The 26,865-nt window shown below is 43.7% G+C and overlaps 1 protein-coding gene across 3 annotated transcripts in view; it reads left to right on the top strand.

Moving 5' to 3' along the window:
* The first annotated feature begins 389 nt into the window (after nucleotides 1–389).
* The window catches only part of TMEM175 (transmembrane protein 175), a 42,220-nt gene continuing 15,744 nt past the window's right edge, over nucleotides 390–26,865 (top strand). The window contains exons 1-5 of one of the 3 annotated variants that reach the window (XM_045020956.1): nucleotides 390–572; nucleotides 3,091–3,129; nucleotides 10,913–11,010; nucleotides 21,308–21,359; nucleotides 24,857–24,892. In XM_045020956.1, the coding sequence (XP_044876891.1) occupies nucleotides 426–572; nucleotides 3,091–3,129; nucleotides 10,913–11,010; nucleotides 21,308–21,359; nucleotides 24,857–24,892 (372 nt within the window). In that variant the 5' untranslated portion in view covers nucleotides 390–425. Of the gene's footprint in view, nucleotides 573–3,090; nucleotides 3,130–10,912; nucleotides 11,011–13,167; nucleotides 13,216–21,307; nucleotides 21,360–24,856; nucleotides 24,893–26,865 lie in introns of those variants that run through there. The other 2 variants (XM_045020958.1, XM_045020957.1) reach the window with 2 other exon arrangements.

Below are 26,865 nucleotides of genomic sequence, written 5' to 3'. Positions count from 1 at the left end.
TTTTCTTATATAGGGTCCTATTACCCCCTCACCCCCTGTCCCGATCTTTCACACTTGCTGTCTGGTGACCCTAGACACCCCCCCTCCCAGAGACCCAACTCTGCCTGTTCCATCCCCCCGACCCCCCCTCCCAGAGACCCAGCTCTGCCCCCTGTACCGACCCCCCCCCCGCAGACCCCCTACTCCCAGAGACCCAGCTCTGCCTGTTCCGTCCCCCTGAGAGACCCAGCTCTGCCCCCTGTACCGACCCCCCGCCCCTCAGCCCTAGCTCTGACCGGCCCTCTCGCCCCTTCCCTTGCCCGCGCTCTGCGCCTGGCCCGCGGGGCGGGTGACGCCGCCGTTAGGGGCCGGGCTTATTTCACTCCCCTCCCCCCAATCCTCCCCTCTCCCGGTGGCGGCAGGACGCGGCTCCGCCCGGTGCGCCCATGTCCGCGCCACGGCCCCAGGCGGAGGGGGAGGCGGCCCCGGCCGCGGCCCCCCCGCGGCACAGCGGGGAGCTGGGCAGCACCCAGGCCTCGCACCGGCTCCTGGCCTATAGCGACGCGCTGCTCTCCATCATCGCCACCGTCATGGTGCGTGAGTGCGGCCGGGGCCCGCCCGGCGCCGAGCCTTGCCCTGGGGGAGCCCGCCCCCCTGGAGCGACCCCCGGCCCGACCCCCCGTCCTAGAGCGACCCCCGGCCCGACCCCCCCTCCTAGAGCGACCCCCACCTCCTGCCCCGACCCCCCCCTCTTGGAGTGCCCCTGCCCCCCACCCCCCGGAGTGCCCCCCACTCCCTGGAGTGCCCCACCCGCTCTGTCCTCTCTAGGCGTGCACCCACCCTCCTTCCACCCCCCTGAGTGCCTCCATCTCCACCTCCCTCTGCCCCGTCTCCCGGAGACTGTCCCGAACGCCCCCTCCACCTCGCCCCCGAAGTGCCCTAGCACCAGCCCCTACTCCACACCCCCGGAGCGTCCCCACTACCTGACTCCTCTGCCCCTTCTCCCAGAATGTCCCTGCCCCAAGTGCCCCCAGCATCTGCCCCCCTTTGTCCCACCCCTGCAGACTACCCTCGCCCTCTTCTCTTTGCACCCACTCCTTTGCTCCCCTTTGAGCCCCTATCTCCTGGAATCTTCTCTCTTATTTGGCCTCACCCCCTTGGACCCTCACCCTGTTTCACTGCCCCCTCATGCTCTTACCTATCCTCACTCCACTTTGAGTCCCCCCATCCCTTATCTCTCCCCCCTCCCCACCCGCCTTTCATCCTCTCCATTGTTCTCTAGGAAGGCGCAGCTTCAGAGCAAACCCATTTTGAATAGTGTCCCTATTTAAGCCACTGTCCAGGTGTGGCCCCAAGCTCTTGACAATGTATGACTTTTATTGCATTAGCACCTGGAGGCTGCTGTCAGGATTGGAGCCCCATTGTGCTGAGTGCTGTTCAGATATACAGGCAGCCAGGTCTCTGCCCCAAAGTGATTACATTTTAAGGCAATAGGAATGAGGGAGAGACACCATATAAGTTACATATACATGTGTAATACAATTAGGAAATTATGTAATCTCCAGTAGCCCAAGCTTACCCATCATTTGTTGGTCAATTGTCACTTGGTTGGTTCAGCTTCTTTTCAAAATCCGTGCAGGACGCTACTTAGCCAAGGTGCCCAGCTGTCACAGTGCTAGGGAAGACTGGACATAATGGATGGTATCTGTACAGAACTTTGAAGATAAAAGCCCCGTATATGTGCAAAGTGTTATCTAGCATGGTCCAGTGCAGGGGTAGGCAACCTATGGCACGTGTGCTGAAGGCGGCACACAAGCTCATTTTCAGTGGCACTCACGCCGCCTGGGTCCTGGCCACCAGTTTGGGGGCTCTGCATTTTAATTTAATTTTAAATGAAGCTTCTTAAACATTTAAAAAACCTTATTTACTTTACATACAACACTAGTTTAGTTATATATTATAGACTTTATGAGACCTTATAAAAACATTAAAATGTATTACTGGCACGCGAAACCTTAAATCAGAGTGAATAAATGAAAACTCGGCACATCACTTCTGAAAGGTTGCCAACCCCTGGTCCAGTGCATAGACATCCAATGTTCCTGGGGAAAAGCAGAGAAATTAGAATTAAAATTCTGCATGTACAGTTGTACACTGTAAAGAGATGGCAGTATTAGTCTTAGAGAAAGGGAAGTTATTGGTCAGAAACATATACAGGGTTCAGTACATGTATATACAAAGGAGTACATTCTTATCTGGATTTGCTTCTGACTCCCAGTAAGGTTAATGGGGCAGTCTAGAGAAAAGACCATAGTCAATTTTACTTTTAAAAACTGTTGCTCCCATTAGATTAGAGCAACAGAATTAAGTAAATGCCTTCTTTTCTCATTTTGTGAACCCAGACTATTGTTTTCCATTACAGTACTTCTTTAAGAGAATGGTGATTAGGTGCCACTATAATACAAATAACTTTCAACTTTTTGTATTATAGTATTTCTGTTAGAGATGGAAAGCAACACATCAGGTCAGTTCATGGTGTTGCAATATTAATACCAGTATTGGAATTTTTAAATACCGATAGTGCTTACAGGCATTTGGATTTAAAGTGCTGTGGTATTTAGTTTTAATTTTAAAAAAAATGTTTGTATTAATACAAAATGTTTTACATTTACTGGAAGTAGGATTGGTTAAAATAATGACAGTGTCTAGGAAACACCCTGAATTTTAATCGCCACTTAAATGTCTTAGACATCACATTCATTTAAAACCTTACTACTTTTAGTGAGACCGATAATGAGACTTCATTGAAACCTGAAGTATTGGAATTAAATCCAGCAACTTAAAAGTTATGCAAATGTTTTTCACATCAACAAATTCAAGTAAAAGTTGCTTTATCAAGACGAGTGAGCTTTATCCCTACTTTGCAGGAAATAAATGTGTATTCCATCAGCAGTCAGCAAATCACTTGTCTTGCGAGTCATTATATAATTTCATATGAACATCTTCTATCTGTGATTTTAAATATTTTTTGGTATGATGAAGCTCACTTTCTAGTAGAGTAGAATGAGAGGCTTACATATTCCACCCAATAATGTGATTTTCTTATTTCAGATTTTGCCTGTGGCCCACACAAAGATACATCCAGATCAGGTATTGTATATTTAGTATTTTGTTACATGTTTATTCTGTCTCTGTGAGTGTTAGAATGACATTGCAATTTTACTTCAAGGTTCAGGGTTTTTTTCCAGTTAAGAACCTTAAATAAAACCTTAAATAAAACTGAAACCAACAGTTCATTCTCTAATGGGTGAACTATTGAACTGGAGCTGAAGGGACTGAAGTACTAAAGACTTGGTTTATTAGAAAAAAACATGATATATTTCAAGGTCAGAAAGAACCATTAGATTATCTAGTCTGGCCTTCTGTATAACACAGGCCACGGAATTTCACTTTGTTACCTCTGTATTGAGCCCAATAACTTCTCTGATTATAACATCTTCCAGAAAGACATCCAGCCTTAATTTGAAGACATTAAGAGATGGAAAATCTGCCTGTATAATGGAAGTTGGAAGATATTTTAGAAGCTATTTATTTTCCCCAAAATTATTAATCAGTTTAATGGTTAATGTAATCTGTTACCTGCACAAAATTCTCTGTTACTCACACAGTCTAGGGGCACCCACCTTTATCCAGTTCCTAGGGTACAGGTGTAACCCTGTTAATTTAGGCACTCACCCTTACCCTTCTGTGGGCTCAGGGCATAACCTTACACTCTGCGGGTTTGCGGGGTCTTTTACCAGTGAAAGGGCCTTACACAGTAATATCCTACTTAACCTCTATTTATGAACATTTCCAAAACAGAATGCACACACTAAACATACAATGCTCACCACTTCCAATAAGGCAGATAAACTTTCTTGATGGCCAATCAGGATCAGGTCATCTGGGGGACTCCAGTTTCTGCACGGTATGGTTGGCACGGTGTTAAGATCTGGCAGCCGATCTTGGGGCTGTGTCCTGGAGTTGGTTCCCAAGAACTTACTTTTGGACCCCGGTTTATATAGTGAAACTTGAGTCCTGCTTAGCTGTACCTTAATCGTTTTACTAAAATTTTACTAACCAATCCTAACCTATTGTAACAAAATTCTCTAACCAATCCTAGCCCACCACCTTAATTGATTTACACCTAGCAAATTAATTATTTACCAGACAGAAACAATCAAAGAATCAGACAGAGATCATACAGACAAAGAATAGAGAAGTGGGGACCATAAAGACAAAACAATAAAGAAATGAGGATTTCACAATCACAACTATTGATAAGTGATTGCTTGCCAGACAGGATGCTATCAAACTAAGTTTTCTTTAACCATCTTCAGATCTGTTTCTTTATCTGGTGATGGTGGGTGTTATGAGGACAGGATCGCCGCCTTAACAGCCCGATATTACATTGTTTTAATGTAATTTAGATGGAATGTGAGGAACATATGAAAGTTCAAGGAAATGTCTTTAGTTGTGGATATAAACTTCCACCTAAGCCACTCTAGATAGCATATTCTCTTATTCTATGGGTGGTGGTGTAGCTCTTTCATACAAACATTTATTTCCAGGCACAGTACTTAATACCAGGAGTAGTCCTGCTGAAATCATTGGCAAGTTTCATAGCATGAAGCCTTAAAATCTAGTAGTAAGCGCTTGGGGGACTGAACCTTAGTATAGTTCAAAATAGGGTACCAAATTAGTGTTGTCCCTCGTTTTCCCTGTAGAGAGCAGGCAGGGAGTATTGCCCATGATTATAGTGTAAAAAAACTTTCCCTGGTGGAGTTACTTCTATTGGGCTAGAATAGATTCATAGACTTAAGGTCAGAAGGGACCATTATGATCATCTAGTCTGACCTCCTGCATAACGCAGGCCACAGAATCTCACCCACCCACTCCTGTAACAAACCCCTAACCTATGTCTGAGTTATTGAAGTCCTCAAATCGTGGTTTAAAGACCTCAAGGTGCAGAGAATCCTTCAGCAAGTGACCCGTGCCCCATGCTGCAGAGGAAGGCGAAAAACCTCCTGGGCCTCTGCCAATCTGCCCTGGAGGAAAATTCCTTCCCGACCCCAAATATGGCGATCAGTTAAACCCTGAGCATGTGGGCAAGACTCACCAGCCAGCACCCAGGAAAGAATTCTCTGTAGTAACTCAGATCCCACCGCATCTAACATCCCATCACAGACCATTGATTATTAGCAGGTAATTATGCCCAAAGATCAGTTAATTGCCAAAATTAGGCTATCCCATCATACCATCCCCTCCATAAACTTATCAAGCTTAGTCTTGAAGCCAGCTATGTCTTTTGCCCCCACTACTCCCCTTGGAAGGCTGTTCCAGAACTTCATTCCTCTAATGATTAGAAACCTTCGTCTAATTTCAAGTCTAAACTTCCTAGTGTTCAGTTTATATCCATTTGTTCTTGTGTCCACATTGGTACTAAGCTTAAATAATTCTTCTCCCTCCCTGATATTTATCCCTCTGATATATTTATAAAGAGCAATCATATCCCCCCTCAGCCTTCTTTTGGTTAGGCTAAACAAGCCAAGCTCTTTCAGTCTCCTTTCATAAGACAGGTTTTCCATTCCTCAGATCATCCTAGTAGCCCTTCTCTGTACCTGTTCCAGTTTGAATTCATCCTTCTTAAACATGGGAGACCAGAACTGCACACAGTATTTCAGATGTGGTCTCACCAGTGCCTTGTATAACGGTAGTAACACCTCCCCTAATGCATCCTAAAACCGCATTAGCTTTTTTAACAGCCATATCACATTGGTGGTTCATAGTCATCCTGTGATCAACCAGTACTCCAAGGTCCTTCTCCTCCTCTGTTACTTCCAACTGATATGTCCCCAATTTATAACCAAAATTCTTGTTATTAATCCCTAAATGCATGACCTTGCACTTTTCACTATTAAATTTCATCCTATTACTATTACTCCAGTTTACAAGGTCATCCAGATCTTCCTATATGATATCCCGGTCCTTCTCTGTGTTAGCAATACCTCCCAGCTTTGTGTCATCTGCAAACTTTATTAGCACATTCCCACTTTTTGTGCCAAGGTCAGTAATAAAAAGATTAAATAAGATTGGTCCCAAAACCTATCCCTGAGGAACTCCACTAGTAACCTCCTTCTAGCCTGACAGTTCACCTTTCAGTACGACCCGTTGTAGTCTCCCCTTTAACCAGTTCCTTATCCACCTTTCAATTTTCATATTGATCCTCATCTTTTCCAATTTAACTAATATTTCCCCATGTGGAACCGTATCAAATGCCTTACTGAAATCGAGGTAAATTAGATCCACTGTGTTTCCTTTGTCTAAAAAATCTGTTACCTTCTCAAAGAAGGAGATCAGGGTGGTCTGGCACGATCTACCTTTTGTAAAACCATGTTGTATTTTTTCCCAATTACCATTGACCTCAATGTCCTTAACTACTTTCTCCTTCAAAAATTTTTCCAAGACCTTATATACTACAGATGTCAAACTAACAGGCCTATAGTTACTCAGATCACTTTTTTTCCCTTTCTTAAAAATAGGAACTATGTTAGCAGTTCTCCAGTTGTACGGTACAACCCCTGAGTTTACTGATTCATTAAAAATTCTTGCTAATGGGCTTGCAATTTCATGTGCCAGTTTCTTTAATATTCTTGGATGAAGATTATCTGGGCCCTCCGATTTCGTCCCATTAAGCTGTTTTAGTTTGGCTTCTACCTCGGATGTGGTAATATCTACCTCCATAGCCTCATTCCCATTTTTCATCCTACCATTATCCCTAAGCTCCTCATTAGCCTCATTAAAGACTGAGGCAAAATATTTGTTTAGATATTGGGCCACACCTAGATTATCCTTAACCTCCATTCCATCCTCAGTGTTTAGCGGTCCCACTTCTTCTTTCTTTGTTTTCTTCTTATTTATATGGCTATAGAACCTTTTACTATTGGTTTTAATTCCCTTTGCAGGGTCCAACTCTACGTGGCTTTTGGCCTTTCTCACTTTATCCCTACATGTTCTGACCTCAATAAGGTAGCTTTCCTTGCTAATAGGAGGATCTGTATTTCAAAATGCATCCTCTTCCATGTTTTGCTAATGGAGACATCAATAAAAATAACCCCCTATCCTTTAAATACGTGTGTAACTTCACTTGTGATTAGTCCCATTAATATCAGTGTGACCTGTCGCATGAGCAGAGTTATGTATCTGCATGAGTGTTGGTAGGATAAGGTGCTTAGTATGAAAAGCATATTAATTGCAGAATATCTAAGAACTGCAGTTAGCAAATAGTCTAGGCACACATCCTTTAGTAATACTTCTGAGATGAAATAATTTCTATCCAGTAGGCTTATACTTTTCACCATACGATATCTCCAATTATCTCCAATATTGGTTGTACAGAATTGGCAGTTAATGTCCCCCTTTTGTACAAATCTGTTTTTGGGATGAAACAAGTTATGACAGCAAAACAAAGTTGAGCTTAACATTTATTAAGTGATATCTTGAGTTAGATCTTTCTTTAGCCTGCAATTAGATCAGTGCAAGCAGACCCGTGTGTCTGCACTGAGTTTTAAGCCAAGAAATAGATTCTCTGAGGTAAGTTAATGCAAGTAGATTGGTACCTAACCATTAGATCCCTAGTCAGAAAAAAACTTAAGGCTAAATTTAAATAATTATTGATGTAAAGATGATTTTTCAGATAAGAGATTTACTCTAAAGTCATACATTCATTAAGAAGATCTGCCAGATGTATTTGCATTAAAGAAGAGGTCAACTATGTTCTTTCCATATAAGTTGAGATAATTTAATGGAAGGGATTCTGACACTGACGTCCCAAGGTAAAGTGCATTGCCTGTCACAGAGATTGATTCTGTACCCGTTGAGCTCAGTGGTAGGGTTGCCATTGAATTCGTCGTGTTAGACCCATTATTACAGGGCCTTTGAAGAGAAAGCACATGACAGGGCAGCTAACGTGTCAAAGGGTATTTTGTTTGCTGGAGGTGTTAGTAAAGCTAGCTATAGAACTTGCCACTTAAAACAAAGGGAAAGAATACAAGTGTATGTTTATCAAAAGGATGGGTTAAAGACATTAAATTATGAAAAATAATGGGAATGCAGAGTAATAGAATAGGATAGCTACTAATGCAGAAAAAATGGACTCAGGCTTAATCAATAGAGGCAGATGTAAAAGTGGCTGGAAAAAGAAATACTGCAATTGTAAAGCTTTAAAATTCCCAAGGGATAAGTCTCGTCCCCTCCCCCAGGAGAGTACTATCCTTCAAGACAGGAAGAATTTTAAGGCTCCAGGATTGCAGAAGAGTCAGCTGTAGATCAACAGGCCCAAATTCCTCTCCTTCACTGATGTGAATATCAATAAACTATTAAGTCAGCGGAGTTCTGCCATATTTACAGAATTGTAACTAAGAGCAATATTTGGCCATAAGTGTAAGTAGAAGGAAACCAAGTTTAAGTTTTTTGGGGAAGTAGAGATATAGCTGCTAAATCAGTTCTTGGACTTTGAATACTAGAGTTTAGGTTGTTAATTAACATTTTTTTGGTTTAGAAAATGATTTGCCCTTACATCAGATGGTCTGGTCTTCTGTTCTCCTGTACAGAGCAATGAGTAAATGAAGCCTAGCAATTCAGGTTGTAAAGACGTATTTAGTATTTTATTGTATTTAGATTAGAGAGCTCAAAATTGAACCATAATGAAAACAGACCTTCTGGATAGATCTGTGTAGTGTCAGCATCATCAAACTTTTATAGCAAGAACCACATTTTAATAAAGATTGTCTTATGACACTTCCCCTCCCACTCAGCCACACTATATTCCTTAGGCAACTGCAGCAAATTACTTCTATTGAAGATGCATTAAATAACTTAACTGGCTAAATATATGTTAACAGTAGGAAATAAGGTAGAGGAACCAGCAGTACATGACCAGCAGGTTCTGGGGTCCTCATTTGACAGTTTGGGGGCCTCTGGCCTCTTGCATCCCTGCCTCATCTTTCTTCACGTACTGGAATCAAGTCACTGAAAGGAAACATGTCTGAGGCTTCTGAAGAATGCCTGCCTCAAATTCCAGCTTTGGGAAGTTTTGAATAGAGACATTTGCTGGTCAAGGCTTCTCAGAAATACAGTGTCATGTCACAGTGACCAGAGGCATCATGGTCTAGTGAGTCAGATATTAGGCTGGAAGTCAGGACGCCTAGAACCTATTCTCAGTTCTGTTACTGCCCGTGGGCAAGTTACTCCACCTCCATGCCTGTCTCCTTTCCTACCCTTTATCTCCTCAATTTAGACTGTAACTCTGCCAGGGACTGTCTCACTATGTCTCCATACAGTGCCTAGTATATGGACACCATGAGGATTGCTGAAATAATTATGGCAGTATGTGAAGTTGAAGGGCCTGCAGTAGTTGGTGGATGTAAGGATCAATCCATATCTTTTCACACAGTGTCACAGACGTCATGATGATATAGCAACAAGTCAAGTGACAAGTCGATGCCACGCAGAGCTTGTGTTCCAAGTTAGACACACAGTTTATAACAGCAGAGAGATGATTATCAGTATGTATCCATCCTATTAGTTATCTTTCATCATCATCATCATGTTCCTATTACACCACTGGCGTTTAGGGCAGTGATGAAGCTCCTCCACTCCTGTCTGTTTCTGGCAAGTCTTTTGATGGTTCCCCAGCTGTGCCCCAGGTTTTTCAGCTCGCCTTCCACAGCTCTTCACCATGTTGTTTTTGGGCGGCCTTGTTTTCGCTTGCCTTCAGGTGTCCATCTTATTGCTACGCTGGTGATGGAGTCAGTTTCCATCTGAAGCACATGACCAATCCATCTCCAACATCTCCTGGCAGTGATGGTGCTCAGATCCTCTCGGCTGCACTGTGTCAGTAGATCTTGGTTTGAGATTGTTCTGGGTCAAAAGATATGGAGGATTTTTCTGAGGCAGGTTGTATGGAATGAAGACAGTTTGGACATGTCAGACTTTCTCATTCCCCAGCATTCTGCACTATAAAGTGGTGTTGAAAGTACACAGCTCTGGTAAATCTTGAGTTTGGTTTTGTGTTGTATTTTGATGATTTCTAGATGGTTATCTTTCAGGGTTTTTTAAAAAGCTAATCCTATAAATTAAAATATTGTAGCAACGTCCAGAATGGCAGGTTAGATGTCAGTAAAACAAACCATTCCTATAGCTCTTAACCATTTCACTGCACTCAGAAACTGTAATCTAAGTAATCCCCCAAACCCTAATGATATCTTCAATTCAGCTAACAAATACGTTTAATTAAATCAGTGTAGGATCATCCTAGCACAGGTGGTAATACCAGGCTCTTGAATAGCACTTTTCACCAGTAAAACTCAAAGTGCTTTATGAAGATAATTATCATTGTCCCCCTTTCATAGATGTGGAAATGGAGACACAGATAGGTGTAGTAATTTATGAAGGATACACAATAGGCCGGCCTGATTAACAGTTACGCTTCTTTAACTGTGAACACAAATGATTGTCTTCCCCCTTAAAAGTGAGCAGTACCAAAACCCTAGACGTTTGTTTAGCAATGGTTCCTATTTTTATTTGGCATACCACAGCCTGGCACATCTTATGCAGGCATCTAGGTAATTGGAGCAGATATTCTAGAAGGCTTACAAGTGTCTGATAAGCTCACTACTCTGTTTTGTGGTACTGTATGGATGATAAATCAGAAAATGGAAATGGTTGGAAGAAATCTATATTTTAGCAGGCAAGACATTCTCAAAAATTTATTCCGCACTGTGAAACTATGACTTGTTTACAGATATTGCTAGCAATTGTAGAGTAACATTCCTCACCTCTATATTTTGCAATTATATGCTTTTTCTATTAATAACACTGTATTTTATTTCAGACACTAGGTGAAAGTGTTCAACAGCTTCTACTAACGAAAATTGCAGTCTACCTGATGACTTTTTTAATAGTAACAGTGGCTTGGGCAGCACATGTAAGGTATGAAAAGGGGGAACGTGTTTTTGTTGAATTCTTTCTAGGAAGCTAAAGCAAGATTAGTTTAGTTTAAGTGAGTGACCAGAGATGCTATGTCATGTTTTTCTGGAAATTTGTCCTGAGAGTCCTGATAGAAAGAATGTTTTGATTATAGCCAAAAAGGATTAAAATATCTGATATTAAGCCATCTTTTTGTAATGTTTTTTAAAGCTACAGAAAACATAAGAGATGTTTGGGAAATTTCTTTTAGATAATATTGGCAGAAGTTACAAAAATTCCTTGTACAGTATCACCAGCAGGTCTGACCCACCACAGTAGCAGCAAAGTAAAGGAAAATAAATACTGTATCTTTAAACTCAAGCTATTTTAGGTTTGTAGACTGTAAAATATATGAGCTGTTCCATTAAGAATATAATTTATAATGTATATAGTTAGAGGAATTCAAACAGCAGAATTGGTCTAGAGCTTGCGTTTGTCCTTTCCAATGCATACGACATTACTTCTCTCCCCCACAGCATATTCTTTAAAACTGAGTGAGAGTCTGGTGAATCTGCATTTTATAGAGAGTACAGACTGTGCTCCTTCCCAGCATGCTTTGTTAAAAGGAAATTGACAAGGAAGCCTTTCCCTTGTCTTCTTTTCTTCTCTCTTCCACTCCAACCATCTGAGCTTCTTTTCTAATTGAGGGCAGGTTAGCTGGAGTTTATTTCCTAATTTGTCTAAACAAAACCAGTTTTCTTTGATTTGGCACTGCTCAAGATAAAGAAGAACCATAACCCACTCTTCCTTCCCCCTCCCCCCCCCCCCCAAGGCTTGAACAGATTGGGAGGGGAATATAACTACACTTTGTCCTATTTTTCCCTGAGGCTTTTCCCTAATTTCTCAGTGATGTACTGTAAATATGTACAGTAAATAGGTAGCAGTGAAAATAACTTGATTCAACTGCTTGTTTTTCTAGTGATATTAGCTTAGTGAAATAGCTGCAGTTTGTCTTACCTGAGGCTTTGATACCATCGTAATTGGCACTTTTTGAATGCGTATAAAAAGTAAAACTTATTACTAAACCTCTTTAAATTATCATCTTTTAGGAAGGCTACAAAATTAATACTATGTGGGTGAAGAAAACATGGGTTGAATAAATATCTAATTTCTCAAATTACGAGATGCTAAAATCTTCCCTTTCAAATAGAGAAACTTCACAAGATTTGATTTCCTATAGCTCATCTGTAATACTTTGCCTATAAAATGACTACAGCTACAGAATGCTTGGTTCGGCATTTTTTCCAATGCCATATCTTTATTTAAACCAGCCATTTCAATCTAGTCATGATGAATGGATGCAAGGACTTGGAACAAATTTTGAAAGAGAAAATAGTTAAGGACATAGAAGTAAATGGTAATTGGGATAAAATATAAAATAATTTTACAAGAGGTAGATTGTGCCAAACCAACCTGATCTCCTTTTTTGAGAAGATAACTTATTTTTTAGACAAAGGAAATGCAGTAGATCTAATCTTCCTGATTTCAATAAATCATTTGATACAGTTCCACACGAGAAATTATTAGTTAAATTGCAGAATATGGGGATTAATAGGAGAATTAAAAGGTGGGTGAGGTGCTAATTAAAAGGGAGACTACAGTGAGTAATACTGAAAGGTGAGCTGTCAAACTAAAGGGAGTCTACTAGTGGAGTTCCTCTGGGATCCGTCTGGGAACCAGTCTTATTTAACATTTTTGTCACTGACCTTGGCACATAAAGTGGGATTGTGCTAGTAAAATGTGTGGATTACATAAAGTTGGGAGGTATTGCCCATATATGGAGGAGGACCTGAATATGATACAATAAGATTTGGATGACTTTGAAAACTGAAGTAATAGAAATGGGATGAAATTTTATAGTTCAAAGGGCAAGGTCATGCACTTAGGGACTAACAACAAGAATTTTTGCTATAAACTGGAAATTTATCAGTTGGAAACAACAGAGGAGGAGAGAGTCCTGAGTGTATTGGTTGATCACAGGATGACTCTGAGCTGCCACTGTGATGCGGCTGTGAAAAAGGATTATGCAGTCCTAGGACACATCAGGCGAGGTATTTCCAGTAGAGACAGAGAAGTGTTAGTACACCAGGCTCTGTTGAGACCTCATCTGGAATGCTTTGGGCAATTTTGGTCTCCCATGTTTAAGAAAGATGAATTCAAACTGCACAGGTACAGAGAAGGGCTACTAGGATGATCAGAGGAATAGAGAACCTACCTTACGGGCGGAGACTTAAGGGGCTTGGCTTGTTTAGCTTAACCAAGTGAAGGCTGACGGAAGATATGATTGCTCTCTGTAAATACATCAGAGAGGGAGAGGGATAGCTCAGTGGTTTGAGCATTGGCCTGCTAAACCCAGGGTTGTGAGTTCAATCCTTGAGGGGGCCATTTGGGGATTGGTCCTGCTTTGAGCAGGGGGTTGGACTTAGATGATCTCCTGAGGTCCCTTCCAACCCTAATAATCTATGATTCTATGAGAGGAGTTATTTCAGTTAAGGGCCAATGCTGGTACAAGAACAAATGGCTATAAACTGGCCATCAACAAATTTACGCTTGAAATTAGATAAATGTTTCTAACCATCAGAGGAGTGAATTTCTGGAACAGCCTTCCAAGGGAAGCAGTGGGGGCAAAAAACCTAACTGGTTTCAAGACTGAGTTTTATGGAGGGGATGATATGGTCTGAGGAGGTTGCCTACTGTAGCATGTGGCCCATCTGCTAGTAGCAAAAATCCCCAACAGCCAGAGATGGGACACGAGATCGGGAGGTCTCTGGGTTACTGCAGTGAATTCTTTCCCAGGTGTCTGGCTGATGGGTCTCACCCACATGGTCAGGGTCTAACTGATCACAGTATTTGGGGTCCAGAAGGAATTTTCCCCCAGGTCAGACTGGTGGAGACCTAGATTTTTTTTTTTTTTGGCATTTCTCTGCAGCGTGGGGCATGGGTCACCCGCTGATATGAACTAGAGTAAATGGTGGATTCTCTAACACTGAAAGTCTTTAAATCATCATTTGAGGACTTCAGTAGCTCAGCTAGAGGTTAGGAGTCTGTTACAGGAGTGGGGCTGTAGCCTGCAATGAGCAGGAGATCAGACTAGGTGACCATGATGGTCCCTTCTGGCCTTTAAGTCTGAGTCTGTAGTGTTTTCTTTAACTCTTTTTTTTGGGTATTGAATTAATGACTGCCTTGACTGAATGTTTTAAACAGACGAACATAGTTTTAAGCTTGAGCTTGGGCAGTAGTTCTACATGCAGAGAGGAAGAGAAGGAAAGACAAGAGGAGGGAGGAAAGGAGATTGAAGGAGAGACCCTCCCCTAGTTTGGAGGAGCACTGGCAGTGTCTGCTAGGGAGAGGGAAATGAACTTGAGAGTCCTGTCTGCGAGCCCAGAAGAGCACCAGCAGAGGTTGTAGGTGGGCGAGAAGTAACTTATCCCTTTGAGCTGCATGCTTAGCTTTCCTTGTGGTGGTCATGCACGTGCATGTACATGCAGTAGTCATGTCAGTGACCTAGTGTCCAGCTATCTTTTTAAGACTGTTATAAGCAAAGCATACCCTCCACCTTTGTGTAAACTGTGCTGGCTAAAATGTTTTTTTTCAGCGTCTACCTTTCATAGCGACCTCAGATTGTGACATGTTGTGACGTTATTGCCATATAGAACGTGGTTGCAACCAAGGTCCTGTAGTGGCACCAAATCTTAGGTAAAGGGAGTCATAAAGGTGTCTAAGACCAGGTTATGGGTTGCTGGTTATGATTATGCTGTCTATATGTATGTATCATTTTGTAGTTGAAGTTAGGAGTATTGCCTCTATACTATCTGTATTTCAAATTTGTGCTGTGCTTCTGGGAAACATCCCAGACAAGTTGGTGTTAGCTCTGCCTAGCCTGCTTGATGGCCCATTAAGGACCATCAGCTACACAATTGACCCATGGAGAGATGGCAGATACGCCTTGTAACTCAGCGAAGTATGCAGGGACTTGCCCATGTGACTCCAGACTCCATTTTGCTGTAATTTTCCACAGTAAGAACAAAGAAGTGTTCCTACACCTGGAAAAAGCCTATAAAAGGCTGTTGCCTCATCTCCATCTTGTCTTCAATTGTGCTTCTTCCTTCTGGAGGGACTTTGCTACAAACTGAAGCTCTGAACAAAGGAGTGATGACCCATCCCAGCGGGGGATGTTACTCCAGAGACTTGATATGAACCTGCAGTTTACTTCATCGCTGTTACAAGCCTGAACTAAGAACTTTGCCATTACTGTATGTAGTTGATTTCATTTAATCAATTCTTGCTCTCATCTCTATCTTTTTCCTTTTATGAATAAACCTTTAGATTTTAGATTCTAAAGGATTGGCAACAGCGAGATTTGTGGGTAAGATCTGATTTGTATATTGACCTGGGTCTGGGGCTTGATTCTTTGGGATCGAGAGAACCTTTTTCTTTTATTGGGGTGTTGGTTTTCATAACCATTCATCCCCAGGACGAGTGGCACTGGTGGTGATACTGGGAAACTGGAATGTCTAAGGAAATTGCTTGTGTGACTTGTGGTTAGCCAGTGGGGTGAAACCAAAGTCCTGTTTGTCTGGCTGGTTTGGTTTGCCTTAGAAGTGGAAAAACCCCAGCCTTGGGCTGTAACTGCCCTGTTTAAGCAATTGGTCCTGAATTGGCACTCTCAGTTGGGTCCCGCCAGAACCGCATAGTCACAGTGGCATAGTCATGCTAGGATCCACAGAACCAGGTCAATTAAGCTTTGGGTCAGAACCCCACGCTATCCAAATTTGAAATTTGGGATTGAGAGTTTGATTGGTTAAAGATCAGTGACCATGAGCCATAAAGCATCAGCAAAAGCAATGAAACTGCAAGCCCTGATGGACAGCCTGCAATTTGAACATGAACAAAAACTAGCAGAAATTCAAATGAAAGAGAAGCAAGCCTTGGCCCAGCTGGAGAAAGAGGCTGCTGAGAGAGAGAAAGAGGCTGCTAAGAGAAAGAAGGAGGTGGAGGAGAGAGAGAAAGTAGCTGCTAAGAGAAAAGAAAAAGCACGTAAGGAGCTTCTGGCTGCTGAGAAGGAGACGGCTAAACTCCAGTTCCAAGTCGAAAAAGCAATGGAAGAACAGCAGAAACTGTATCCTCTTGAAAATCCAGTTTATAACCATGTTGATATGTGGTATTACTATGGGCCGTTTTCTGTGTTTAACCAGTTTTGCTATGGCCATGGAGAGGGGGATTCTAACCTGGTGGGTAATAGCTGTTTGTCTGTGCAAGAAAGCAGTGTGTCTGAGAGTGGAGTTTCTGAATGTCTGTCTAATGTCTCAGAAGTGAATCTGGAGTTAAATCAAGAGCAGAAAGATCTCATTGGTGAGGAAAATGTTTCTCAGGAGCAGATTCAAGTGGATGGTCAGGTGGAAGCCCCAACTGAGGAAGGAAAAAGATAGAGATGAGAGCTAGAATTGGTTAAATGAAATCAACTACATACGGTAATGGCAAAGTTCTTAGTTCAGGCTTGTAGCAGTGATGACGTAAACTGCAGGTTCAAATCAAGTCTCTGGAGTACATCCCCCGCTGGGATGGGTCATCAGTCCTTTGTTCAGAGCTTCAGTTTGTAGCAAAGTCCCTCCAGAGGTAAGAAGCACGATTGAAGACAAGATGGAGATGAGGCATCAGCCTTTTATAGGCTTCTTCCAGGTGTAAGAACACTTCTTTGTTCTTACTGTGGAAAATTACAGCAAAATGGAGTCTGGAGTCACATGGGCAAGTCCCTGCATACTTCGCTGAGTTACAAGGCGTATCTGCCATCTCTCCATGGGTCAGTTGTGTAGCTGATGGTCCTTAATGGGCCATCAAGCAGGCTAGGCAGAGCTAACACCAACTTGTCTGGGATGTTTCCCAGAAGCACAGCACAAATTTGAAATACAGACAGTATAGAGGCAATACTCCTAACTTCAACTACAAAATGATACATACATATAGACAGCATAATCATAACCAGCAACCCATAACCTGGTCTTAGACACCTTATATGACCCCCTTTACTTAAGATTTGGTGCCACTACAGGACCTTGGTTGCAACCATGTTCTATATGGTCCCAGATTATATCAATAACGTTACACATGTCTCTGGAGGACCAGTTGCGATATAGCCTTTCTTGCCTCTGGTGTGACAAATTAACTCCTTAAAGTTGTCAAAGGACCTATTATCTATATTAATGGGGGCCCTGATCCTTGAAAGATTTAAGCAAGTGCATAACTTCATACACATGGGTAGCCACAATGATTGCAGTTGACTATTCCTGTGAATAAAATTAACCATGTGCATAAATCTTTGCAGTTGTGGAGTCCAAAAGAAGTCTCCTTTGAAGTTAGGAAATATACAGATGCCTTCTGCCTTCCCCTGAGGGGGAGGGAACATTAAATTGCTTTCTGTGGCGCTAATGATTCTAGATAACACCTCTTGGAGCAGACTGCATTAAGACGCATAGCTGAACGTGATTTGTTGGGGAAGAATCAACATGGCTTTTGTAAAGGGAAATCATGCCTCACCAATCTACTAGAATTCTTTGAGGGGGTTAACAAGCATGTGGACAAGGGTGATCCAGTGGATATAGTGTACTTAGATTTTCAGAAAGTCTTTGACAAGGTCCCTCACCAAAGGCTTACCAAACTAAGCAGTCATGGTATAAGAGGGAAGGTCCTCTCATGGATCAGTAACTGGTTAAAAGACAGAAAACAAATGGTAGGGATAAATGGTCAGGTTTGAGAGTGTAGAGAGGTAAATAGTGGTGTCCCCCAAGGATCTGTACTGGGACCAGTGCTATTCAATATATTAATAAATTATCAGAAAAAGGGGTAAATGGTGAGGTTGCAAAATTTGCAGATGATGCAAAACTACTCAAGATAATTAAGTCCAAAGCAGACTGCGAAGATTTACAAAGTGATCTAACAAAACTGATTGGGCAACAAAATGGCGGATGAAAGTCAATGTTGATAAATACAAAGTCATGCACACTGGAAAACACAATCCTGACTGTACCTACAAAATGATGGAGTCTAAATTAGCTGTTACCACTCAAGAAGGATCTTGGAGTCGTTGTGGAGAGTTCTCTGAAAACATCTGCACAGTGTCTAGTGGCAGTCAAAAAATGTTAGGAACCATTGGGAAAGTAATAGATAGTAAGACACAAAATGTCATAATGCCTCTATATAAATCCATAATATACCCACAGCTTGAATACTGCCTGCTATTCTGGGCATGCCATCTCAAAAAGGATATATTAGAATTGGAAAAGGTGCAGAGAAGGGCAACAAAAATGTTTAAGTGTATGGAACAGCTTCCATATGAGGAGAGATTAAAAAGACTGGGAAAAGAGCTTGGAAAAGAGAAGACTAAGGGGGGATATGATAGAGATCTATAAAATCTTGGTGACTGACTTCTCCAGGGTGCAACCTGGAACTGGGGTACTGTTGAGCCCTGTCTCAGCAGCCTGGGTTCCCTCCCACACTGTGATGCTATGACAAGCCACAGACCCCTCTTGGTCCTGCACTCGCACAAACATTTGCACAGGCAGGGACATACCCAACTGCAGTTACATGAATGCCTTTGCCAGTCACTCATGAACCAACAACAGAGAGGCTTCACCCCCAGCCTAGGACCCCAGAGCTGTACCATCTTACCCTGATCAGAAGCCTGACCAGTGTAAGTTATTACCCAGTCCACTCCTCCCTCATCGTGTAGAGGACAACGCACCAGCCCTTGTTGCTGAGCAGATTTCCCTTTGCACTTCAAAGAACACACTGTTTTAGGTAAAAAATATAAAACTGATTTATTAACTACAGAAAGATAGATTTTAAGTGATTATAAATAATAGCATACAGATCAAAGTTGGTTACCGAAGAAATAAACAAAATCACAATCTAAGGTCTATATACTAGACAGGATTTGAATCTAGCAGTGTCTCACCCTGATAGTACAAGCAGTTCGTAAATCTTTCATACACAGGCTGGGATCCCTTCTTTCCTGCCTGGGACCATCCCCCATTCTGTCTTTGTTCCTCAGGTGCTTCCAGGTGTTGAGTTGCGGGGGGGGGGGGCGAGGCCCAGTGATGATGTTGCTTCCCCCCTTTATAACTGCTGCCATGTGGAGGGAACTTCTTTGTCCCAAGCAAAGTCCCCAGCACAGTTTGTGGAAAAGTACAAGCACAAGATGGAGTCCAGTATGAGAGGGGCCCAGATTGGTATGCCAGAGGATTCAGCAGTACCCCAGTTCCAGGATGCATCGGGAGAAATCCGTCACACTTGACTGGCATGGAGAAAATGAATAAAGAAGTGTTATTACTCCTTCGCATAAAACAAGAATCAGGGATTGCCCAATGAAATTAATAGACAGCAGGTTTAAAACAAATAGGAAATACTTTCCTCACACAATGCACAGTCAACCTGTGGAACTCATTGTTGGGTGATGTTGTGAAGGCCAAAATTGTACCAGGGTCCAAAAAAGAACTAGATAATTTAATAGAGGGTAGGTCATCAATGGCTGTTAGCCAGGATGGTCAGGGATGCAACCCCATGCTCGGAGTGTCCCTAGCCTCTCTTTCCCAGAAGCTGGGAGTGGACGACAGGGGATAGATCACTTGATGATTACCAGTTCTGTTCATTCCCTCTGAAGCATCTGGCATTGGCCGGTGTTGGAAGACAGGATATTGGGCTAGATGGACCATTGGTCTGACCCAGTATAGCCGTTCTTATGTTCTTAATAAGTTAAGGAACAGTTTGTGGGAGGACCTTTGTTCAGTGATCAGTGTATTTTATAGATTAATAAAGGAATACAATAAAATTAAACCTACAGACAAAAAAATATTTAACTTATTAACCTTGCTTTTTTTATTCTAAGTAAAATGCAATGAGAACCAGAATAATGAGAACCGTGCACATTCTGAGACTGATGAATTTAACAAAACCTCATCATCTGGATCTACTTTGAAAAATGACTCAAATGCTATTCAGAGGTCTCAAAGATTTCCAGATGAACCTTGCTCTATTTGCAAATTAAACCATTTATTCCAACTGCCACACCTGCAAATTTATTTTGGAATATGTACATCAGTCTGACTAAGGGGGGACATGATAGAGGTATATAAAATCATGAGTGATGTTGAGAAAGTGGATAAGGAAAAGTTATTTACTTATTCCCATAATACAAGAACTAGGGGTCACCAAATGAAATTAATAGGCAGCAGGTTTAAAACAAATAAAAGGAAGTTCTTCTTCACGCAGCAGCGCACAGTCAACTTGTGGAACTCCTTACCTGAGGAGGTTGTGAAGGCTAGGACTATAACAATGTTTAAAAGGGGACTGGATAAATTCATGGTGGCTAAGTCCATAAATGGCTATTAGCCAGGATGGGTAAGAATGGTGTCCCTAGCCTCTGTTCGTCAGAGGATGGAGATGGATGGCAGGAGAGAGATCACTTGATCATTGCCTGTTAGGTTCACTCCCTCAGGGGCACCTGGCATTGGCCACTGTCGGTAGACAGATACTGGGCTAGATGGACCTTTGGTCTGACCCGGTACGGCCTTTCTTATGTTCTTATGTTCTTTCTGGTTCATGCATCACCAGTAAACAAAGTTTCTATTGGGAAAAATTTGCCTGTGTTCACATTTGAGCAACACTGTTGTCTGCAGTGGAATTTCACAAGTTGAAATGAGTACAGACTGTGACCCTACGGTCAGAGTTTTAGGGCCACTTAAGCACACGAGTAGATCCATTGACTTCAGTGGGGTTACTCACATGTTTGCACGATTACGGCCTCAGTTAATAATTTTGTTGATGTGAGAATCAATAAAGTTCAGCTCACTTTTTCACATCTGTATTGGCTCTGCAGCAATAGTGAAAATGTATTTCAGTAAACAAATATGGTTCAGAATGACATAAGAAACATCTGTAGAGTAAGAAAATGCCCATTTTACAGTCTCTTTTCTGACCCAACTGCCCTTTAAAAATTAAAAAGCGATGATTCACTAATAACCCCCCCTTCAGCAATTGAATTTGGATTTCCTTATCTAGCATTTTTATTTTCTTAATAAACAAATGTTTTTTATGTTTCAGATCATCAGATACCTGTTTTTCCAGGCAGACAGCTATTTATTGCTAGCTGCCACTGCTGCTGCTTATATAAATTGCTGAACACTGGAAATGTGTTTACGATATAATGTTATCAATGCCTATTTTTATAAGTAGGTTGGTTCATGGCTTTTTGTCTTGTTTTTTGCAGACTGTTTCAGGTGATAGAACTGATAGATGATGTTCTTGCCCTTCTAAATTTGGTGAGTCTCTATCAATCATAGTTGAACCAACAAATGCAGGTTGAGATGTATAAAGGCCAATAGAGCTACACTTTTTGTTATATTTGTATCCAGATACTATCAACAAAGGTCTTTTTAATCTGAGTAGTTTAAATTGGCCAAATCGGAAAACAGGCAAAATCATGCAGCTTAATTTGCCTTTTCTGTAAGGCAGAGAAGGGCAAACTACGGCCCGTGGGCCGGATCCGGCCCGTCAGGGCTTTCAGTCCGGCCTGTGGGATTGCCAGCCCCGTGGCGCAGCGGAGCTAAGTCAGGCTCCCTGCCTGCCCTGGCCCTGCGCTGCTCCCAGAAGCAGCCGGTACCACATCCCTGCGGCCCCTGGGGGAGGGGGCCAGAGGGCTCCGTGCACTGCCCTCACCTGCAGGCACCGCTCCCCACAGCTCCCATTGGCTGGGAATGGGGAACCATGGCCAATGGGAGCTTCGGGGGTGGGGTACCCGTAGGTGAGGGCGGAGCCACGTGTCTCATCCCATCCCCAGGAGCCACTGCTGAACACGCTGGACACTTCCGGGAGCAGCGCGGGGCCAGGGCAGGCAGGGAGCCTGCTGTGCGCCGCTGCTACCCTGGAGTCGCTCAAAGTAAGCAGTGCCAGGCTGGAGCCCGTACCCCAACCCCCTGCCCTGAGCCCCCTCCCGCACCCCTGCCCTGAGCCCTCTGCTGCACTGTGCACCCCTCCTGCCCCCCAACTGCCTGCCCTGAGCCCCCTCCTGCACCCCAACCCCCTGCCCTGAGCCCTCTCCTGCACCCCAACCCCCTGCCCTGAGCCCCCTCCTGCCCCCTCTTGCACCCCTGCCCTGAGCCCTCTGCTGCATTCTGCACCCCTCCTGCACCCCAACCCCCTGCCCTGAGCCCCTTCCTGCACCCCTGCCCTGAGCCCTCTGCTGCACTGTGCACCCCTCCTGCCCCCCAACTGCCTGCCCTGAGCCCCCTCCTGCCCCCTCTTGCACCCCTGCCCTGAGCCCTCTGCTGCACTCTGCACCCCTCCTGCACCCCAACTGCCTGCCCTGAGCCCCCTCTTGCACCCCTGCCCTGAGCCCTCTGCTGCACTGTGCACCCCTCCTGCACCCCAACCCCCTGCCCTGAGCCCCCTCTTGCACCCCTGCCCTGAGCCCTCTGCTGCACTCTGCACCCCTCCTGCACCCCATCTGCCTGCCCTGAGCCCCCTCTTGCACCCCTGCCCTGAGCCCTCTGCTGCACTGTGCACCCCTCCTGCACCCCAGCTGCCTGCCCTGAGCCCCCTCCTGCACCACAACCCCCTGCAGAGCCCCCCCTGCACCCCTCTTGCACCCCTGCCCTGAGCCCTCTGCTGCACTCTGCGCCCCTTCTGCCCCCCAACCCCATTGCCCTGAACCCCTTCCCGCACACCGCACCCCCTCCCACACCTCACACTCCCTCCCGTCCCCAACCCCCTGCCCCAGCCCTACATTCATGGCCCTGCATGCAATTTCCCCACTCAGATGTGGCCCTTGGGCCAAAAAGTTTGTCCACCCCTGCTGTAAGGGAAACTGAAATTGCCTAGAGAAATTCAGCCATGAGCTGAAGAAATGTTTAGTAGCAGGTTAGTCTGGAGTGCATCTGAGGTAAGTCAAGAGGGGAATTCTGAAGGAAGCTCTTGTCTCTAATGGTCTATATGCTGGCTGGACTCCTATCTCTGGATAGAAGAAATGAGCCCAAACTGCAGAAATCAGGATTTCACCTTGTCCAATGCCCTGAAAGTGGGTTTAGATCACAGGTAATGGCTTGGAGCCTATTTCTATTTAGTTTTTTCAAAAACTCATATTTAAATATCAATATTTGAAGTACAGGATTAATTGTAGGGTTTTTTTTAAAGCTGTCTACTACTGAGTGACCACTTGGGTCCTTGAACCACTTTAATGAGCTTTACATTTATCCTAAATCTTATTCTAGTTTAAAAATAATACCTTAAAACTTATTGATTTACTTGTTAGCATGTTTGGAAGGTTTTCTTTAATGAATAACACTGCTGTATTGTTATTGTGGGGATGCTGCCCTCTAGTGGGAGGAGTGATGAATTTATCCTGTCTCTCATGATACTTTATTCCAGTGGTCACCAACCCATCGATCTCAATGAACTGGTCGATCCTGGAGCCTCTGCCAGTCAATTGCGATCTCTGGGCTGCTAAAAGTCTGGCAGCACAGCGGGACTCTGGCAGGCTGCCTGCCCTGGCCCCACGCCTCTCCTGGAACTGCCTGACTGCTGGCACGTCTCGGCAGTCCCTGGCGGGGGGGAGGAGGGAAGTGAGGCGGCTCTGTGCATTGCCCCTGTTCCCAGCACCATCCCTGTGGTTCCTGGCCAATGGGAGCTGCGGAGGCAGTGCTAGCAGGCGCGGGCAGCGCATGGAGACCCACTGTCCCCCCCTCCCCTTCAGGAGTCACAGAGACGTGCCAGCCGCTTCTGGGAGCGACATGGGGCCAGGGCAGGCAGGCAGCCTGCCTGAGTCGCGCTGCGCTGCCACCTGGGAGCCGCCTGTGGTAAGCGCCTCCTAGGCGGAGCCTGCACCCCTCACCCTCTCCTGCACCCCAACCCTCTGCCCCAGGCTCAGCCCGGAACCCCCTCCCACACTCCGAACCACTTGGCCCCAGCCCAGAGCTGCACCCCCTCCTGCACCCCAACCCCCTGCCCCAGCTGGTGAAAGTGAATGAGGGTGGGGGAGAGCGAGCGACGGAGGGATGGGGGAATGGAGTGGGCGGGGCCTCAGGGAAGGGGCAAAGTAGATCCTGGGTTGATCTTAAATTCAGAAAGTAATCTTGTGCATAAAAAAGTTGGAGACCACTGCTTTATTCTGTTGTTTTAAACCCCTTCAGTTTACAGTCCACATGGCACAATATTTAATGAAATAGAAATTTTAAAATGATTCTGCTTACAACAAACTGACTTTAAATACCATTAGGGTATGTCTACACTGGCAGAGTTACAGCGCCGGCAGTTACAGCGCCGCTCAGAGAGCACTGAAGGGAAACCGCTGTTCTGTGTTCGCACTGTCAGCTGCCTGCGTAATAGCGTGTTCACACTTGCAGCAGTATTCAGAGCAGTGCACTCTGGGCAGCTATCCCACAGAGCATCTCTTCCTCTTCTGCCGCTAAGAGTTGTGGGAAGGCGGAGGGGGTCGCGGGGCATCCTGGGTGTTTCGCATCCCAGCAATCCCTGTGCTTCCTTCCGCATTTGGCACCAATTTTCAACCTCTGAGCAACGTAGTTATACCAATGTAACTTTATAATGTAGACTTGGCCTAAGAAAACACTTACATCTGCTCCATAGTGATCCATTCCCTGCAGGGTTCAGGTAGCAACTTCAGGAACAAATGATTTTTCTTGAGGCAATGCCTGCATTAGCGATTAGAATTATTTATTTGTTGGTGTCATCCCTAACAGTGATAGACTCCCAGGACTTAATCGAGCTTGTGTTTCAAACATGCTTTTTTCCCCTTTCCTTCTAGGCATGTATGATGATCATAACTTTCTTGCCATACACGGTAAGTAAGTGTTACATTTTCATTCATGTTTAATATGGCTGCTTTAACTCTAAAAAATACCTAATCAAAGCATTCAGAAACCCTAGAGAGCATTATTATGACACCGAACCCCGCTGCAATGCATATGTATTATTTTTCTGATAATCTTAAAAACTGAACATGTTAAAACTTGATTAGGGTTTCTTGTTTTGAGTTTATTAATTTCATTTTGGGGGTTTATTTTTAATATTTTTTTCATTTAATGTAGATGTCCAAAATTGGAGTTTTGGGGGGCTTTCTCTTTGTTTATTCTGTAACGAGGTGTGTGTGTGTGTGTATATATATGTGTGTATATATATATAAAATCTATACACACACACACGCTCTATACGTCCTATATAAATAATGGTGTCCTTCAGGGGTCTGTACTGGGCCCAGTCCTATTTAACATATTCATAAATGATCTGGAAAAGGGGGGTAAACAGTGAGGTGCCAAAATTTGCAGATGATACAAAACTACTCAAGATAGTTAAGTCCCAGGCAGACTGCGAAGAGCTACAAAAGGATCTCTCAAAACTGGGTGACTGGGCTACAAAATGGCAGATGACATTCAGTGTTGATAAATGCAAAGTAATGCACATTGGAAAACACAATCCCAACTATACATATAAAATGATGGGGTCTAAATTAGCTGTTACCACTGAAAACATCCACTTACTGTGCAGCGGCAGTCAAAAAAGTGAACAGAATGATGGGTATCATTAAGAAAGTGATAGATAATAAGACAGAAAATATCATATTGCCTCTATATAAATCCATGGTACGCCCACATCTTGAATATTGTGTGCAGATGTGTTCACCCCATCTCAAAAAAGATATATTGGAATTGGAAAAGGTTCAGAAAAGGGCAACAAAAATGATTAAGGGTATGGATCAGCTTCCGTATGAGGAGATACTAATAAGACTAGGACTTTTCAGCTTGGAAAAGAGCTGACTATGGGGGATATGATAGAGGTCTATAAAATCATGAGTGGTGTGGAGAAAGTAAATAAGGAAGTGTTATTTACTCCTTCTCATAACACAAGAACTAGGGGCCACCAAATAAAATTAATAGGCAGCAGGTTTAAAACAAACAAGAGGAAGTATTTCTTCACACAATGTACAGTCAACCTGTGGAACTCTTTGCCAGAGGATGTTGTGAAGGCCAAGACTATAAGAGGGTTCAAAAAAGAACTAGATAAATTCACGGAGGATAGGTCCATCAATGGCTATTAGCCAGGATGGGCAGGGATGGTGTCCCTAGCCTTTGTTTGCCAGAAGCTGGGAATGTGCGACAGGGGATGGATCACTTGATGATTGTAATTCTCTCTGGGGCACCTGATATTGGCCACTGTTGGAAGACCGAATACTGAGCTAGATGGACCTTTGATCTGACCCAGTATGGCTGTTATGTTCTTTATGGCTAACTCAAGCTCAACAGCTGGGGACCCCTTGCTTATGCTTAGAAATCTTTGCCCCCTCAGAGTTCAAGCAGCATAGGGATAGCAGTTCCTCTTTAACACGGATTTTTATTCCCTTCCCCCAGCGTTCAAGCTGTGATGGGATGCGGGCTTGTGCACCCTCTTCAGGGGAGTGGGGGAAGCAATCAAGAAAGTCTTTTGTCCACTGATATTCCACAATGGCTTGTCTGGTGTCTATGGGCCTTCTTTTGTTAGGGAGGAGATGACACCTCTTGTGATAAGCTGGTATTTCACACTTGGTAACGCTTCTCTCCTGACTGGGGAGGGTTTACAGTCTTAAATATTTTTATAGTGATAGAGCAAACGCTTAACATTACCTTATAACATGGGATACAGACATTAGAAGTAAGATTAATTCATGCAACATCCTACAAGCATTTCTAAACACTGAAACATGTTCTTATAATAGTAATGCTAACACACAGGTGAGACAGACTGGTTTCCAGCTATACCTTTGTCAGCATTCAGTGAGGC

This window comes from Mauremys mutica, chromosome 6 (genome assembly GCF_020497125.1).
Source record: "Mauremys mutica isolate MM-2020 ecotype Southern chromosome 6, ASM2049712v1, whole genome shotgun sequence".
In the NCBI taxonomy this organism is placed as follows: Eukaryota; Metazoa; Chordata; order Testudines; family Geoemydidae; genus Mauremys; species Mauremys mutica.
The sequence above is the reverse complement of the archived record's forward strand: the minus strand, read 5'-3'. Positions and strand labels throughout refer to the sequence as shown.